This window comes from Oenanthe melanoleuca, chromosome 10, assembly GCF_029582105.1.
Source record: "Oenanthe melanoleuca isolate GR-GAL-2019-014 chromosome 10, OMel1.0, whole genome shotgun sequence".
Taxonomy (NCBI): Eukaryota; Metazoa; Chordata; class Aves; order Passeriformes; family Muscicapidae; genus Oenanthe; species Oenanthe melanoleuca.
In genome coordinates this window covers 18,523,650-18,541,642 of record NC_079344.1, presented here as the reverse complement: position 1 = coordinate 18,541,642, position 17,993 = coordinate 18,523,650, and the positions used below count along the sequence as shown (strand labels likewise).

The window sequence follows — 17,993 nt, the reverse complement described above, 5'->3', positions numbered from 1 at the left end:
CACATAAGGATACTGGTTTCATTATTTATGCCCCTTTTCTGGCCAGAGTTATCTTTTAAAATATGCTAGACATACATCACCAAGAAGGCAAAATACTACAAAATCTAACAGGTCTGTGGGAGACTAAAAATATCACAATCCGTTTCTGAAGGAAATGTAGCGAAAACTACACAAAGGCACCAGCATCAGAACCTGGATGGGCTTAAACATACACTGTTTCTGTTTCACTGTCAGAAATTATGTGGGAATCCGGACCTTTATTCAGAATATGCAGAATCTTGATGAAGTAGTTTGAATCTGGAACCACATGTTTGTCTCTAACAAATTAACTGTTACAAAAGGACATATGAATTATCTTCACACTACACCAGTAAGAAAGTCACAGACAAAAGGGCACTGGCTGAAGAGACTTGTTTCTGAATAAAACATCCTTAACTTTGAGAAATGATTGACTGTGGCTACTGATACCCAGCTGGCACAGACCTATGAGTGTAGTGCCCATAGTCAGGTCAGATTACATCCAGAAGCAATGAAAAATTCAAGGTAAGTTGCCTCTACTCAGTTAATGGCACCAGTTTTTCACTGCAAAGCAGAGCAAAACGCAATATAATGGAACTCTCAGTTGTGCTCCCCAGCAAACTACAGTTATCTACTTCCCCTGGCAGGGAAAGGAGCAGTTCTTTGTATTGCACAAAAAAACTCAAACACCCAGACATGAGGCACCTCCTCAGCAAAGCTGATTGTCACCAACAAAGCACATGAATGCCTTTCTAAGGCAGGGTTTGAGCTCATGCCAGTCAGGAAGAGCTTTCAGAACTATTCCATCCAAGACAAGAAAAATGTGTCCTGTACTCTGCCATGACAATGTGCTGAAAATAACCAAAATCCATGAATGAAGCTTGAATTCCATGAAACTTCAATGAGATTCACATGCAGAATGTAAAGTATAGACATAATTTTATGGTATAAGGAAAAACACCAATGACAAAATGTTGCTGCTTCACAAGTTCTTTTCTATGCCAAAGTCATTCCTGCTGGTAGTAAGATCAATTTTCTGCCCAAAGCAAATAATTATTACTTAGAAATTTTGGGAACAATTACAAATGAGAAGGCATTGATTCTTAAGTGTATAACTACAAATTTTAACAGTAAAACCTTTGACATCAAAACCAGTAAAAACACTCTCTTACAGTCCAGGTAACTAATGCATATTTCTGTAACATCATGTCCCATACATATGTACTTTTAATTGTCCTTTTAACAAAAAAAAGGACGTCTAACACATGCAAAATGTTTTTTCATATAAAACCATATGGATTAATATTAATTTTAGCTTTGAAATTCAGCTTCAGTTTTGACATAAGCATCTCTTTAACTACTCTTTATGGCACATACAGAGCAAGTGCTGGTTGCTGTAAGGGAAAGGCACCACAAAGTCAGACACAGGGAAATCAAACAGAATCTCAATGCTTATGCAGAAGTTGCTCTTTGTTTTGAAATATCCCCCAAAAACGCTAACAGAAATCTTTCTTACAAAGCAGTCGGTATACAGCATCAAAATAATTCTTAAGTAAAGTCTGCTACAAGAAATGAACAAGTCATGTGTTTCAGCCAGTTCTTTTTTCAGTCCCACTAATAAAATTTCAGCTTTCTAATCCAATTCATGTCCATTTAGGTTAGCCCATACTAAGTTGTGCTGACTCTTACTAACAATGAGAACATAGAAAGCAAAATCTAATTCTGAATTATTTACTTTTCAAGTCAGCCACTGACATATTGCTCACAAAAAGAAAAAAAAAAAAAGAATTAATGTGAATATGAGTTATATTTCTGAAGTGCGCTGGCACAGGAAAAAAAGGCAATAAATGGTTTAACCTATTTTAAGGAATGTTTAGCTCCACATTATCAGAGATGATCAGAGCAGACCCATGCAGCTGTAACCCGAGCCATGTTTTCTGAACAAGGGAATACAAACAAGACAAGCAGCTGGAGCGGCCCCATACTCACTGATGCACATCTCTCTCCCTAAAGCTATGAGGGCCATTTTGTCAAGCAGGATGGAGCAGAACAAAAGTGGCTCTGAAAGCGCCGTAGCAGGCATGCAGATAACTCCATATAGATGTCCAGCTAGAATTACCAATTAGTGCCGCGATGGGCTGCAGCGCCTTCGATTGGTTTGTAACAGAGCCGTGCGGGCGCGGGGCAGGCCGGGCGGCGCCGGTGCTTTGTCCCTTTGTCCCTCTGTCCCCTGACACAGGATCCATCCCGCGCTACCTGCGGCACTCAGCCCGCTGCTGAGCCACCCGAGAAGCTGCTGACTAAAAGGAAACTTCATGGGCCATGCTGCGGCTGCACTGGAGTCACTACGATTTTATATCTCGTTATTTCTCAAGGTCACTTCCATCCCGAACCATTTTTAAAGAGATAGCTTGAACTAAGAAACAAAGCAATCTTGCTGATAAACAACCTTTCAAGGAAAATGAGTGTCATGAAACTCAAACCAGGCACAATGTAATTCCTGTTACCTTTACCTCTTTGCTCCCCTCAATTCTCTGATCAACTGTTCTGTCTCTGTTTTTTTGTTTTCCCTTTTCTCCAGCTTTCATTGATTACTCTGGTTGCCATGTATTTATCTCAAAGTTGGACTTCGAGTCTCTCCAGCGAGGTTACCCTAGTAATTACTTTGTAATTAGCAAACACCTTCAAGAGTAGCTACATCAGAACAATCCTCAGTCAGACTTTGGTCCCAGATAGGACCACTGTAATCCTTCAGAACAGAAATTCTGAAGGAAATCTTCACTTCAGAAATCCCTTAACCACTTCGAAATGTTGTTTCATGCATTTATTCTCCCATTCTCAAACAAGGAAGAGGCAAACAGGGGAGTATGGAAGACTGCAGGGTTTTCAGGTTACTCCAACCCAAAACAGTAGCATGTGCACCAGATATTAACTCAGTCACCACATCTGTACTTGAGCTTATTAGCCAAGCTGGAAATACGGATTCTATTTTACAAACCATGCCTACTTTATGCTGTTTCATTATCTATACCGAATATTTCAGTATTTTCAATTTTTTTTTTTTTTTTACACTGGAGCATGCTTTTAGCACACAAACTAAGTTCCTGCTTTTTTTTTTTTTTAATGTATGTTTTCACGGTTAACTGGGTGTTTCAGTAATTTGAAACAAAAATCACTTAAAAAAAATCCTTGTAGCCTTCTCACACAGTTGAATTACAGATAATTAAAGCCAGCTCTGGCGTTGGTTCAACCAATGTGATTGTCAAAGTGATTCTTACAGGTTTGGGAAAGGATGAAAGGATGCAGCTCCTCTAGACTAAGGACTCCACCTATATCAACTTCTGTATGTGGCAAATAATATTTTAAGCAAGCACATGATCTCCTACATTTAATTCCAAGTGTTAAATGCACCACACATGGCCTCAGTTGTTCCTCACTGATGAGCCTTCCATGTGGCAGACACAATCCCCTGCCTGACAAGGATGTGCTCCAAAGGACCACAACCATTTCCAAAGGAAGTTTTCTTCAGAAGAATTAATGCAATGGCACATGCAGGGCCTTAATCACACACAATTTAAATACACACACACATATATATGTCAGATGCAAAGGATGGACAGACAGGAACAGGGATACCCAGACTGGCAACCACATGCTGGCTTTTCAGAATAGATCACCACTTTGAAAGACCTCATCCCTTATTATCTTTAAGACCAAATGCTTGATCATGAACTCATTTTCCTGCCCTTCTGTTGACACATCCACGGAAGATGGCAATGATGAAAAAGTGAATGTCCAGAAAGAAGCAGCAGGAATGCTCACAGAGATTTTTCTCTGGGCCCTCAATCAACTGGAACCCTCTCACAGACACCCCTTGACCTAAAGGCCTTCACTGAAGCTGATTCAGTTGGTTCTTTCACAGAGGAACACCATGCAAAGTGTCTAAACTTGTAACGAGAGTCTTTACCCATCTCTTCACCTTGTGCTGCTTGTGAGAAGCAGAACAACAGAACTCCACTGCTGAATTTTCCATTTCATAAGAAGGAATAAGAATCTCAAGCAACATTAAACTGTTTTCTCTGAACCAGACTGATTTAAGAATGTAACTGTAAGCTTCACAAACAAGAGAGAATCTGCCCTGGCCAAAACCTTTTAGAATTATACCAGTAACTAATGTTAGGTGAAAAGACAAGTGATTGTACAAGCTTAAAGTAATGCCAAACAGCAATGTAAAAAGAATATAGAACTCAATTTTTACACAATAAAATTCAGCCTTTTTGAAAGGAAAAGAACAGCTGAAGCTGTTAATTCATTCTAGCAGAAAAAAACCCTCCAAAATTAAATTAAATGAAGTGTGATATTCTTCTATAGTTTGCTGTATCATTCGTTGTTGGATCCAGTTGCTCAAACTCTATCAATAAAGGATTTACCTAAATGTGTAGTGTTTCTTTTTATAAATACACACACACATATATAAATACAAACTCAGTTGCTGAGACACCTGAAAACACTATAGAAGAACAGCAGCTGAGGACATCTGTTGCATCAGCCAAAACTGACTTAGAGAATCTGTGTCCACTCATCTACAAATCTTTTGGTCTTAATACTTTTTATCATACAGCAATTTTAAAGGCCACTTTACTATTTCTGCTCTGCCTACACTTGCTACTCAAACTCAGAAAACAATAGGTAAAATATTCATATAAACATCAGACACAGAAATCCAGCTAATCTACAGAATATCCACACAACTTGCATTTCAAATATTGAAGGTTATAGTCATATCCACTAGGATACATCTAATCTTTTATCACTTTTGCACAAGCTGATTTACGTACAGTAAGATGATGCTTCAACTTGAGAACTCTATTTCAGAAATATTTCAACCATGTTCATTCCACCTTTGCACACAAAGCATCCAAGCCATATCTATATATGTACATACAAGATTTGAGAGTTCTCAATTCCAAATCAATAGCAGAATACCAACTTCAGCAGAGCCCAAAGCTGAGAAAATACACACAAGCACTGATCCTCTTACACACACTGCCACTGTTTGGATTCTCACCACAACCCTCCTGTCTGCAGTTTCAACCACAAAGAGCCACCAGAGCCCTTTCCCACTGGGGATCATCAAACATCTTCAGTGATAACGCAGTCGATAAAACTGCAACAGCTCCTAAGGACACAGGAGAGCAAAAGGCACAAAATACCAAGAAAACTCCAAGTAACACTTTTATATCAGGTTAAACAGAAGGTTTTAAATGCCAGAGATTGTCACATTTTATTTTCATGTGGATCCTCTTGGAAGACAACCTCTATACAACTACGATATTTAAACAGATTAGCACATGCCCATTTGACCAAGACAGAAGTTTAAAAAGTGAAAATTAAGTAAGTTTTTGATATAGTGAATTTATCTTAATTGAAAGGATTTTTCAAAATACCACTTACAAAAAATGAAGGGAAGGTTACCAGTGGGACCATTTTGGTTTCTTATTTAATATTCTTTCCCACGAATGTCCAGCAGTCAAAACTGGACCACGTCAGTCAAAACCACCATAAAATAATAAATAATAAATAATAGAATTTACAGAAGAGTAACATTATTAGTAAAAATAATTTGCAAGACTAAGCAGTTTCACACTTCATAACTTAATTAACAGAAATGACAGTAATTTATCAAAAGAATCATCATCATGTAACCTGTAAAAGAAAATCCCACAGCACAAACACATATTCAAGCTGCTCAGGTAAGGCACACTTTTGTGCTGAGAAAAAAGATCTTTTGAAAGGTAAGAGTACCATGAACATTACATAAGTTTCACAACATTTGACACTGGACTGCCCTTGTTGCTCATTTTGGGTTTTTTCACCTCTGTTTTGCGAACAAGTAACCTGACCCACACAGATATATACATCACTATCAAGAGTCTCTAAAATGAAGACTTTCTACTCAGGCTATGTCATATCACCATCCAAAAGCAGATCAAGTAGCCTGATCAAAATGTTGAGGGATATCTAACCCCCAAAATATTTGACAATGATACAAATACGCTTCTGTTCCTTCAGTTACAAAAGTTTAAAATGCTAATTTAATTACAATGCAAGGCTGGCTGACTTTCTTTAACCAAAAAATTCTACAGAGAGGTTTCCTGAGCAGGAAGACAGTTCAGTAACAAAATGTTAAATTGTGTTAGACCAAGAGGTTTGGAAGCCTCTGAGCTACTGTTCAATTCTCAAAGCTGCTTTCAATGAAAAGTATTTGTACGCTAATCTCAGAAGCAATTTGGCCGTGTCTGATTACAGCAGAGAGTGAGATGCACAGGATAAGAAAAAAGTTTACTTAAATTGATATATGAATTTTTTTACAGTGATTAGATAATCATTTCCAGAATGTGTTGAGTTTCCAGCCATGTTTAATATGAAAACAAAGTCGTATCTTTAACATTTCTTTTATAATGTATTCTGACTTCTCTTAATGCTTGCGATAAATTCCATTTCCAAAGCATGAGTGATTTTTATTAAACGACAAGGTATTTCTACAGATCTGGTAGAAAATCACAATAAAATGTGAACCAGATGCACAGGCTGTTACAAATCCAGGCTATTTGAAACTGGGAAGTGTCTTACAGTGACATCCCAACCAGACATTGATTACACTCGACCACCAATCACTTTCTCAACAAAGGGAGAACGAGAAGAGTGATAACTATCACTGCAGAAAGGGAGCAGTGTGTAAGTAAGCCACTGAACAGGAAGCAAGTGAACGTGAAAAAGGCTGAACTGCAACACTGCCACCTACAGTACAGGACATTAACAGAAAAAAGAAATCAATGTTTAGTCACAAAAGTAACAAAATCAGATCTCAATGAACAAAATCTGATTTCAGCAGAAAACTGAGCTCTAATAATATCATGTACAACATGACAAGTTTTATACACTTCAAAAATGAGTCCCTGCTCAAGATGTGAGAGCATTTTCTTAGATACGAATACATGTCCTCAGCTTTCCTATTAAAAGCCAATACAAATGAAAAAGTAACATGTTTCTGAGCTCTAATTCCTCATTTACCTTTTTCCTAAAATAGAAAAAAAGCCAGATAGGCCAAGAGCAGCTGGAGCCTTACCTTGCATTCCACCACACTCTGATCTGATTCACATGTGACATAGATCTCATCCACAGCCCGCCGGAGGTTGTCAAACAGAAATGCCCAGTACCGAGCCCGCAGATCCACCTTCCGGGGCTGCCTAGTTTTCGTCGGGCTTTTGTCAAAGCTTTTGTCTCCAGCTCCTGCTGCTGATAACTTACAGTCCAAGGTGTTCTGGAAACAAGCAGGTACAAGGGGAAAGGAGAACAACAAACAGAAGTGTGGTAAGGAGTTGGGTTCCTGTGCAACACACCTTTTATCAACATACTGAAACACCAGCAAACAAGAACTTCTTCACTGAAGACAGCTACATCATTGCACTGACTTGGGTTTCTAATACACTCTTTCATGAATACAGGCAGCACTCATTTTCAACTAGATTCTCTTTCCATAACAGTACGAGACACTCTAGCTCTCAGCCCACTGGAAAGAGACATCTTCTAATTACATATCCTGGATTACTTAATCTGACAGGTATGTATATCCAGAGGTGAAAATAGCATTTTGCTAATAAACATACCAGCAATACTCCACCACAGGGAAGTTCTACTACCAAGACATGACATATGACATGATTGTTTTTAAAACCTTATGCTAATGTGTTAACGCCAGTGAAATGCTGATGTGGCTCACCCTAAACACAGATTTAACTGACCCAGTCATGCCTTGCTGCACAGGTGCAGGGGACAGCCAACACTGCCCTGATTAAAGCTGAAGTTCTCTCCCACAGAAGAAAACAAGCTGTAAAATGCTTCTACCACAAGCTTGTGCATGCCACAGCCAGTGGAGAAGCAGCCCTAGTAAACACCAAGTGACACCCAACTATGTGCTACTTTGTCATGGAGATATGAGTATTAGCTACCTGTTAAGGTAGTCTGGTTTGAGTTGGCTTTTTTCATTCATTTAATATTTAAGATTTAATATCACCTTTAATGTAGTTTTGATACACCGGTCCACTGAGGCATGTATCTTCAACACATCAATTCTTATTGGAGTACTCTTGCAGGGATTAATGCAAAATCCCATTCTAAATGCTCTACTTTGGTGATTGAGTAAGAACAACCAAAACCAACAACACGCATGACAGTACACAGTGTTTCTAATTATAGACTATCTAATCACTAACTAGAAACAGTGTAATTTTCAAAACAATTGGCTGGTACTCAAGCCTTTGTCCTGTACCACACATCATCAAGCATATTCCATTTTGCACTTAGGGAGGGAGGCACAGCGCTGTCAGAATGGTTATGCTCTACCTGTGTTTGAGGTGAGATGCTAATTTCCCTGCAAGAAGCAGAAGAATGGGCACCTGATTTACTACTATCACACCAACATCTCTGCTACGCTTACATATATCTCCAAGTGTTCCAAGTGTACTCCAGATGAACCCCAGTTAATGTATGCATGAGAGTCATGCTCAGAAAGATGCATGGCATAAACAACCAAGGAACAGCAATTTCAGAAAGGTTTCAAATTTTTTTCTTCCATGACATAAGTCACCTCTTAACAAACTGCTGGGAGAAAAGACGCTCCTAAGGCTGAGGACTTGTGTAAAAATATTTAAAGAAATCTTGCATACTGGCTAATTTATAGCTCCTTAAAACTACAGTTTATAATGATGCAAGCCCAACTACAGACTCATAAATAGCTACATGAAAATAACAGTGTTACCTGTTGCTGCCTGTATTTATAAAATGTGACCTCAGGAAAGTGATTAGATTTACAGTCATTCAGATAATACTGTCGACATAAAGGATCAGTTACTTTGGAATGGGAAACATGCGTAATTTCCACTATTAGAAAGATACATTTTCAAACCTATCTTTAAAAGACAATGTCATGGAATATGTTTTGACATTTAGCAATAAATGTTATCCATCTGCTGTATTTGGCATCTGTTTATCTTCTCCCTTATAAGTCAGCCATATTTTAATGAGGAAAACACCATGTGTAGGCTCTGTAAGTCACAGCAGTTCCATTATTATCCTCTAAGCAGACTTTCAGGGTCTCAGTAAAACCTAAGCAACATTTACAGCTACCAGTGTTCCAGCAGAACACCTTTGAAAGGATAAAATCCTCTAATCTACCTGATTTCTTGCAAACACTATCACACAAGCAAGTAAGCATTAAGTTGGTGGCTTGTTATTAGAAAAAATATTATAACTTGCAGCGATAGTTCCAAACTTCAACTACAGAAGTTGCAAAGTTATGGATGTTTGAAGTCAACAGACATGGAAATATCACTTCTTACACCCCAGCTAACCCAGAATGGATGATGAAAGGAACATTAAAACTGAATCTCTCTTGATGTATTTCAATTTAGCTTTTTTCATTCTAACAGATTCAGTAACTTGCCTTGGTCTTGTGGAAAGTATGCAATGTATATTTATACTCTTGGGACGCCAAAATTTATTGAATGTGTATTTGCTAGCACCCTACTGAAAAGAAGATGAGGTTGGTAAGATCGTATGAATCAGCTCTTGTAAGTTTATTTTCTTGAGATTAGTGGCACATTTATATGTAAAGGAAAATTAAAAGTGAAAGCTCAACAAAACTAAGCCAAAAATGCCATCAATTCCAGCAGTATCCAGTGTCTGAAAAGCAGAAGAAACAGAGGTGCTGAATGCCAAATTGATGAGATGCCAAGATGCACAGACACTCAGCAGTGTTCAGCCCTTCACTGAAGCCACCAGGAATGCACGGTCTCGACAAGAGCTTCAGCAATCCCACACTGAACAGCAACCAAGGGTTCAGAAAACTCAGAGCTCACATCATCCCCAGTCACACAGAACCCAGACTGCACACTACTCTGCAGGGCAAACATTGCCAGGGAGCCCCAGAGAGACAGAACCCAAACTGCACACTGCTCTGCAGGACAAACCCTGCCAGGGAGCCCCAGTCACACAGAACCCAAACTGCACACTGCTCTGCAGGGCAAACCCTGCCAGGGAGCCCCAGTCACACAGAACCCAAACTGCACACTGCTCTGCAGGGCAAACCCTGCCGGGGAGCCCCAGAGCGACAGAACCCAAACTGCACACTGCTCTGCAGGGCAAACCAGGGAGCCCCAGTCACACAGAACCCAAACTGCACACTGCTCTGCAGGGCAAACCCTGCCGGGGAGCCCCAGAGCGACAGAACCCAAACTGCACACTGCTCTGCAGGGCAAACCAGGGAGCCCCAGTCACACAGAACCCAAACTGCACACTGCTCTGCAGGGCAAACCCTGCCGGGGAGCCCCAGAGCGACAGAACCCAAACTGCACACTGCTCTGCAGGGCAAACCAGGGAGCCCCAGTCACACAGAACCCAAACTGCACACTGCTCTGCAGGACAAACCCTGCCAGGGAGCCCCAGCTGCACCACTGCAACACCAGAACCAGCACACTGGTTACACTAACTTTCACACACTGTAATGCAGCAGTGTGTGGAGGGACCAGAGGGTAACAGCTGCCAAACTCAACTGGCAAAGTAGCATGCCCAGGTTTTAAAGATGCAAATACATCTCTATGGAAGCAGAACATTTTCTCTTTTTTCAAAATATAACATCTTCCATATGCTTTATTACCACATTCTGACAGGCTGCCTCAAAACATTAAATGGCTAAAGCCGTACTAATGGCTAAATCCATAAATCAAAGATATACAGTGGCTAAAAATATTAAATATGAGGAAAGATTGAGGTATTACTTTATTAAGGTAATAAAGGTTGTCATTCACAGAGGAAAAAAATAAGAGTAAAAATAGGAGCAGTTTCTTCTTTACAACTGTCATTGAAACTTGCTTTCCAGTCCTGACTCTTAGAAATTTTACTCACCTGGACTCTTTTCCAAATTAAGATACACTGACTTGAGCCACTAACACATGAGGTCAAGAAATTTCCTTTAATTAGAAACTGGGAAAAAAGGCAGCCCTTGCATAAGCAGCACACTTATAGGAAGAATATCCTATATCATTTTATTGAACAGCACTGTCCTTAAAATAACTTTAATGCCAATAAGTCATGTGTGCAAAGGCTGGGAAGTGCCAAAAGGAAAGGCTGAGGAAGATAACCTAAATTCTGAGTACTTGACTTTGAAACTCATGCTTTAAAAATACAATGTAGGCACAGTTTTAGAGAAGCATTAATCAGCCAACAATTTATCAGTGATCTCACAGATAAACAGTGTTACGTCATCAATTTTATATCCCAATAAAAAATGAGCAGATACCTGTTTTGCAGTCTTGTGTGTTCCTTGAGTCACCCTTTTTGTTTTTACACCAGACTGCCATTTCGATTTTCCTGTAGGAGAAGCAACTGTTTTAATCAACAATAATGATTTTAATTAAATAGAGCACTCTAAAATGCACATATCTCATCTTGCAATGTACTGAGAGAGGCACAATTTCTGAGTTAAGAGGTTTGGCAAATTTTATATTTGAAATATATATTCCACTGTTTAGAATGTGGATAATGCCAGAAAACACTGGAAAATGAAAAAATACAAGAAAGGCAAGACATACAGACTTCATTAAACAAAGGTAAGCTTTGAGTTCTCAGTGCCTCTAAAAATAATATCATTACAATCTACATGTCAAATATGATACTAGTTTTCTATATATATTTTAACAAGTCTGCTTCTGAATGATTGCTCAGTCAGCTATTACAGAATTAAAACAAGAAATATACTTGGTACGAAAACCAAATGCAATGATTTAGTTCTTCTGGAACTGTTCTGCCAAGAGAGATGGGAAAAAACAGAATTTAGGTCAAGATTTAGTTCCTCAACATTTAGACAACCAAAGGAAGAGAGAAAAACATTCCTTTCAGGAAAGGGAATGAAATCTTGAAATCAGAAGACGAAGTCTAACAAACCCTATGGAAAGGAGATATGAGTAAATAAAATGCAATGGAAAAATAACTGGAAATTGAGTGACTACAAAGAAATGGACTGAGATGATAAGAGGGGCAGTGAAATGGACCAAAACATGCTAAAATTACTCCAAATAAAATCCTGAAATCACAGAAGAAAGGAAGAGAAAAAAAAAAAAAAAAAAAGCCTTTTGAGAAGATGCTAGAAAAATGAAATGTTTAGAAAAATAAAGGGAAAATTCAGAAACCAAGTGAAAACACTAAAAGTGAATGGGATGACAAGAAGTGCAGGGAAATGGACAGAGGCTTGCCCAAATAACACACTCACTGAAATCACAAGATTTCATTCCCTTTCCTGAAAACAAAACACAAGTCAGTGTCCTTGAGACCTGAAATCCCTTCTCAAACGTACCTGTCCTCCTCCACTGCTTACACAAAGTGACTTTAGCAACTATGCTTCTAAAATCAGTTTAAATTCCCCCAGTCAGAAGGGGTGATTCCACATCTCAGTGCTGCAGTGGTGGCAATTAACTGATTTAGAGTTACCTTTGCATAGAAAAATCTTTATTACCCTAGACCAACCTGATCTGTTTGCACTTAATCTTTGAGATTTGCTATGGGGTAATGTAAAAAAAAAAATTATTCCTCCAAGTACCTAAACCTGCACAACACGAAAATTATAGGATCCAATTACCAAAAATATAAGCAAGCTAAGACAAAACAGTAACTATGGCCAGAGTTTTCTGCAGCACAGATTACATCCAAAGAGATGTTTCAAGATTATTTAGGTGGAGGAAGCCAAGCAAATCAATGCATTAGTTGAATATGGTCCTCCCTAGACCATGGAGATCATTCTTGAATTTCAGAATTGTCCAGCTGAGTTTTTAACAGTTCTGAGGCCAAATTCCCAAATGCAGCCCAGCTGTTCTACATTGCTCTGCTTATGTAAAGCAGCTGCAAACCTGTCTAAATCAAGCAGTTGTACAGCTGGTTTGCACAGCTGGTTTGGATCACTGGCTACTCCAGGCAACAAGGCTTTTAATTTAAAACAAATTAAAAATTATTTGCTTGATAATTCATTTTTAAAATGCTACATTAGCCAAAAAAACAGGTATGAACTAAATATTGAACTCAATTTAGCAGCATTCAGGGAAAAAAAAAAATCACTCAGCTACTGCATGCATAAAACCTTCCTAGCCACTAAAATGCTTGAACTGGGGAACAATTCCATGGTAGACTTCTGATAACAGAGGTATTTCAATCACCCAAGTCTCTCTTCTGATGTGATTTACACTCTGCAAAGACAAGGTTTTGAAGGCAATGGCATACAGGACTTGCACAGTGAAATGGTTTGCCACAAATATGGGTACACTAAAATTAAAAAGCTGCAGAGGAACACATCAAGTTGCAGACTCTTTAGATTCTATAAAATCCAGAGTAACAATCCATCATCTAACATCTGTGAAAAGTCTAAACAAGTCCCTTCTAAAGACAAAAGCAAATTTCCAGGAACTTCCTATACAGGGCAAACATTTAGATGAAAATAGCAGGTTTTGCAAACTTTATATAGTGTGGGGCAAGGACTAATTTTTTCTTGAGGTGTGTGGGCCAGAAAACTTTGCATTTCAGCAGCAGCCACATTTTCAAGCTTTCTTATTCCTTTCCTTGCAATAATGGCTCTGGTAATTGACACCTGAAGGGCAGCCCCTGATAGCAATTTACTGAATTGTAAGCAGAAAACAATTGTGACCCAAGAAGATCATCTCCTTTAGGTATTACGTTGCCCATGTGAAATACATGAAGTATCAAAGTTTTGCAGCATTGGAGGAGCTACAGCCATATCTTGCACTAAAGTCTATTTCCTCCCTGTGTAGTGTTTAAATATGAAGCACATAGGATTTATGGTTTGTGAAGCCTACCTGTCCAAAAAGCTGAGGTGCCAATACCTATCAAAAACCCCCAGTGGTAACCTATTTTCAAAAGCTATCTTTTACCTAACAACCTCAACAACCATCCTACTCATCTCTCTCTTTTGCACAGTTTTACTGGTATGGGAAAGTGGGAATTGTCTTTACATTTAGTAGTTAATTGCAGCCTTCATTTCTGTCCTGGCTAAGGCAGTGATCAACTGCATGTGTTGTTTCAGTGTCTTTGACACTATTCATCATCTCACCCTCAGCAGAAATGATAATTTTCAACTAAGGAAGCACATTGAAGATTCTAATCCTATTATGAACCACATCTTCCTATGAGTTTGTAGAGCAGCAGTATATGCTGTTTTTCTAACTGTACAATGCTAAGAAATTACTGCCTTCAAGTATGGCTATAACCAAAATCCTCCACATTTCTCCACCTCCAGATTGAATTACAGCAATGTATTTTGCACAAATTACTTTTAGAAATTACTGTCAGTGTCTCATCCATAATGGCCCTGCACTAGAGTGGATTACCATTCATTCCAGTGAAATTCAAGGTTGGAAACTTCTGAACCTCTAAGAAAGCCCTTCCCTTCACACTACATTCTGCCAGCTCCCATTGGACCCGGGCTGCAAGGGCTCACACACAATACGTGCAGTCAGGACTCTCACATTTTTCACGTGGCCAAAGAGAGCCAAATTTCATTACTTTGATGACATCCCACAACACCTATTTTCTGCAGCAAGCTCTTGCTAAAACAGTGAATATGCTGCAAGCTCCAATCAAATCTAACCAATCAAACAGTTTTTCCTCATCCTGAAATGCTAAATCTGCAAATGAATTCTCTAAGCAAGAGCCCGGGTGATTTTAAACCAATAGGAAATAAGAAGGGAACAGTCACAAATACAAGACTTTCCAGTTTTTCTAGACATCTCAAAGTTCCAAAGGTGTTTTACCTTCTATTAACATTTAAATGTCAAGCCTCTGCCATTTTTAACTGTTGCTAAAATAATACCTATGATTTTGTAATAAAATTTGTGTGTAGTTGCTTAACTGCATTCAGGGCTTCAAATTTCATTCTAGGCAAGTGAAATAATTAGGGGAAAAAAAAGGGAAAAATTCTGAAACCCTCCCTTGGAACGATCACAGCTTTCCAAGGTGGGCAAAAGCAATGTGAGTGTAATTGGTGACTGGTGGCTGCAGATCTGGAATGCAAATTCCATTCTGGAGACAGAATACTAGAATAGAAAATTTGTCATGGTTTCAAGACTCGAGCTCCTAAAACACCAAGTCATAGTGTTGATTAGTTTATCCAACAGAATCTGCTGTGTACTACTGATTCTGTTAAAGAGAATTTGAATTTCAATGGCTGAAAAGTGTCAACAGTCACTGCCTCTTCTAGACCATCACCATCAAATTTGGGATTTTGTCATGGCACTGATCTGTATTCATAACTGGAATTTCAGATCTGACATAACTGGGGTGCACACTGCTCCAAAAGACACAACAGACATATCACCTGCCACTCCAGAAATCTCTTTCCTTTTTAAGGAAGTACTGCTCACTGGCAGGAACTATGTATTTACATAATGGAATCAGAAGATTTTGATTTCTCTTTTATCTATGCATGCTGCATAAAATACACAAGTCTTTCAGAGCAAGAGGAGAAAATGGGAAGAAGACACAAGCACACCATTTTTAAACGAAAAAGAAAAAGGTAGAAAATTGAAAAGGTGAATTCAGCATTTTAAGTAATCAACCCTCACTACCCCTAGTAATAAAAAATTACTCATACCTTCACTGTGTCTGGAAAAAAAAAAAAATCTCATGAAATAACAGTATATAATTTAAAATGTTAAGACACACACTGGCGCTGCCAAATCAATACCTCTGAACATTACGAGCAGAAGAAACTGCCCAAAGGGAAAATTCTGCTCAGTACAGAAAAGTGGCAGGATTGGCTCAGGCACCCTGAACCTTTGGTCAGATTTACACAATCTCTAATCCATAATATTGCTGTACCATCCCTCAGGGATACAGCACATCTGGAAGGATCAGCATAAAATGAACAAGAGCTCAGTGACATAAACACCCTCCATGCCAGGCAAGGGTCAAGAGATAAAAGACCTGGCTCTGCCAAGCTTTCACTAACCACAAGCTCCTTTTCACAGGCAAATTTTCCATCACACAATAATTATCAGATCCTTTGCATTGTGCAAAAAGGTCAGCCTATAATTTAAGAGATTTTAACAAGAAAGCGCCATTGACAAAATTTAAAAATTACAATGAGGCTAAATACAACCAAGAGAAGAAAATTAATACAGCTACTTGGATTTTAATTACTGTACATAACTATTATTTAATGAAAGCTAAAAATTAACTTTTACATTAATTTATCACAGTTTAGCAGAAATTGATAGAGCAAACATTCATCTACAACTCACAGTCATTTTTAAGGAAAATGTCTTAACGTTTCTAAAATAATATCATAAGCAAGATAGCAATAAAAAATAATAGACTCTACAAAGAAAGTGAATCAACCCACAAGTTGCTCAAAAATGCTGCTAGAAATACACTACGTATTCCTTTACCACACACATCTGTATCACTACCTTCCCCACAAGTATAACCTGGAACCTGGAAAGACTTTAAGGCCCCAATTCTGTTCTGCCTAAAGACAGTTTAAACTTTGCATCAGACACAGGGTGAATTATCTTGTAACTAAAGACATCACAGTTCTTGGAAATATCTTTTCCACTGGCAGAATCACAGAACAGCTGATATTGGAAGGAACCTCCAGGCTGCCCAGAGCTATGGCCAGGGAGGTTTTGAGCTGAGGGAAGCACAAGGAAGATGAAGATGATGCCCACAGTTTTTCAAGGCAACTGGTTCCCATGCTCAACTACCTTCACAGTATAAAAAAAAAAAAATTTACTTTTTGACACTCAAAAGCTGCAGCACCTGGACAGGGACATGCAGTTCCAAAAATATTTGAGGTTAAGTTCTCAAAAACATCATTCAGACATCTGGAACAGCTTGAGTAGGATAAAAATAAAAGTCAATTCCTGGCTCCTTAAGTCATCATACCACAAAAGAGAATTACAACAGTAACAAAACTGTTCTGAGGACTTGCATTACGGAAAGCTGTCCCCACAGATCCCCTTTCTTTAGAGAGTCTTCACTGGCATTTGCCAAAGCTGAAGTGATCCCAAAAGAAACTTCCAAATTTCTTTGTTTTAGAAGACAGAGAGGAATTTGTTAGACTGTTCTAAGTTATCCCCACGATTCTGAATTCCCCACTTACAAGAGATCACTTCAGGACAACATCATTGTGTTACACAACTATCCTGATAATATCAGCAGAAGAAAAGAGTATTAGACGTTAACTGCAGACAAATTAGAACAGTTCTTAATCTGTAATCTGGAAGGTTTTATAAAGTGATCTGCCAACTGCAAGGCACATTTTGAAAAAAACTTCTAAATCATACTATGGATGCTAAACTGAACATTCCTAAATAGAGAAATTCTACATAAGGAAAAGCAACTCCAGCTGCCAGAGGAATGGAAGTGCAAAGGTGGAAGCCTGTTGAACACCTACCATCATCTTCCTTGTTTTCCAGTGGGACACTCCATGCAATCAAGTTCCTTGCTGTCCGTCCCTCCTCTGCCACTATTTTCCTCACTTTGTCATGGCTGTTAGAGCGCTGGAAAGAAGCCTGGAAACAAGAAATACATGCATGGGCACACAAGAAAGAGAAATCTTTGGTTTGACATGTTAATTTGACCCAGTACATGGTTACACCATCCAAAGTGGGGTGCACAGGTGCGGAATTTCCCTCAAATATCTGAAGCAGGTGTATGCATCCATTTTCATCCCCACCTTTCTGTACAGAAGCAGATTTATTCATCAGCATGTCATGGGAGTCACTAGCCAGCCCTCAATATGGGTATGTTTAGACCACATCACTCATGTTAAATCGCTTGTCAAAGCCACTGGAGCATCACAGCAGACTTCACAAATGTTTTAATTACCCTGTGTCAATTAGAACTAATTATAC

At 38.8% G+C, this 17,993-nt stretch overlaps 1 protein-coding gene across 2 annotated transcripts in view; it reads right to left on the bottom strand.

Annotated features, from left to right (window-relative positions):
* Positions 1-17,993, bottom strand: part of SCAPER (S-phase cyclin A associated protein in the ER) — a 132,774-nt gene that overhangs the window by 111,738 nt on the left and 3,043 nt on the right. For both annotated transcript variants that reach the window (XM_056499517.1, XM_056499516.1), the window contains exons 3-5: positions 17,534-17,651; positions 11,378-11,448; positions 7,148-7,342 (exon numbers count right to left, since the gene is read on the bottom strand). In XM_056499517.1, coding sequence (XP_056355492.1) covers positions 7,148-7,342; positions 11,378-11,448; positions 17,534-17,651 — 384 coding nt within the window. The remainder of the gene's footprint in view (positions 1-7,147; positions 7,343-11,377; positions 11,449-17,533; positions 17,652-17,993) is intronic.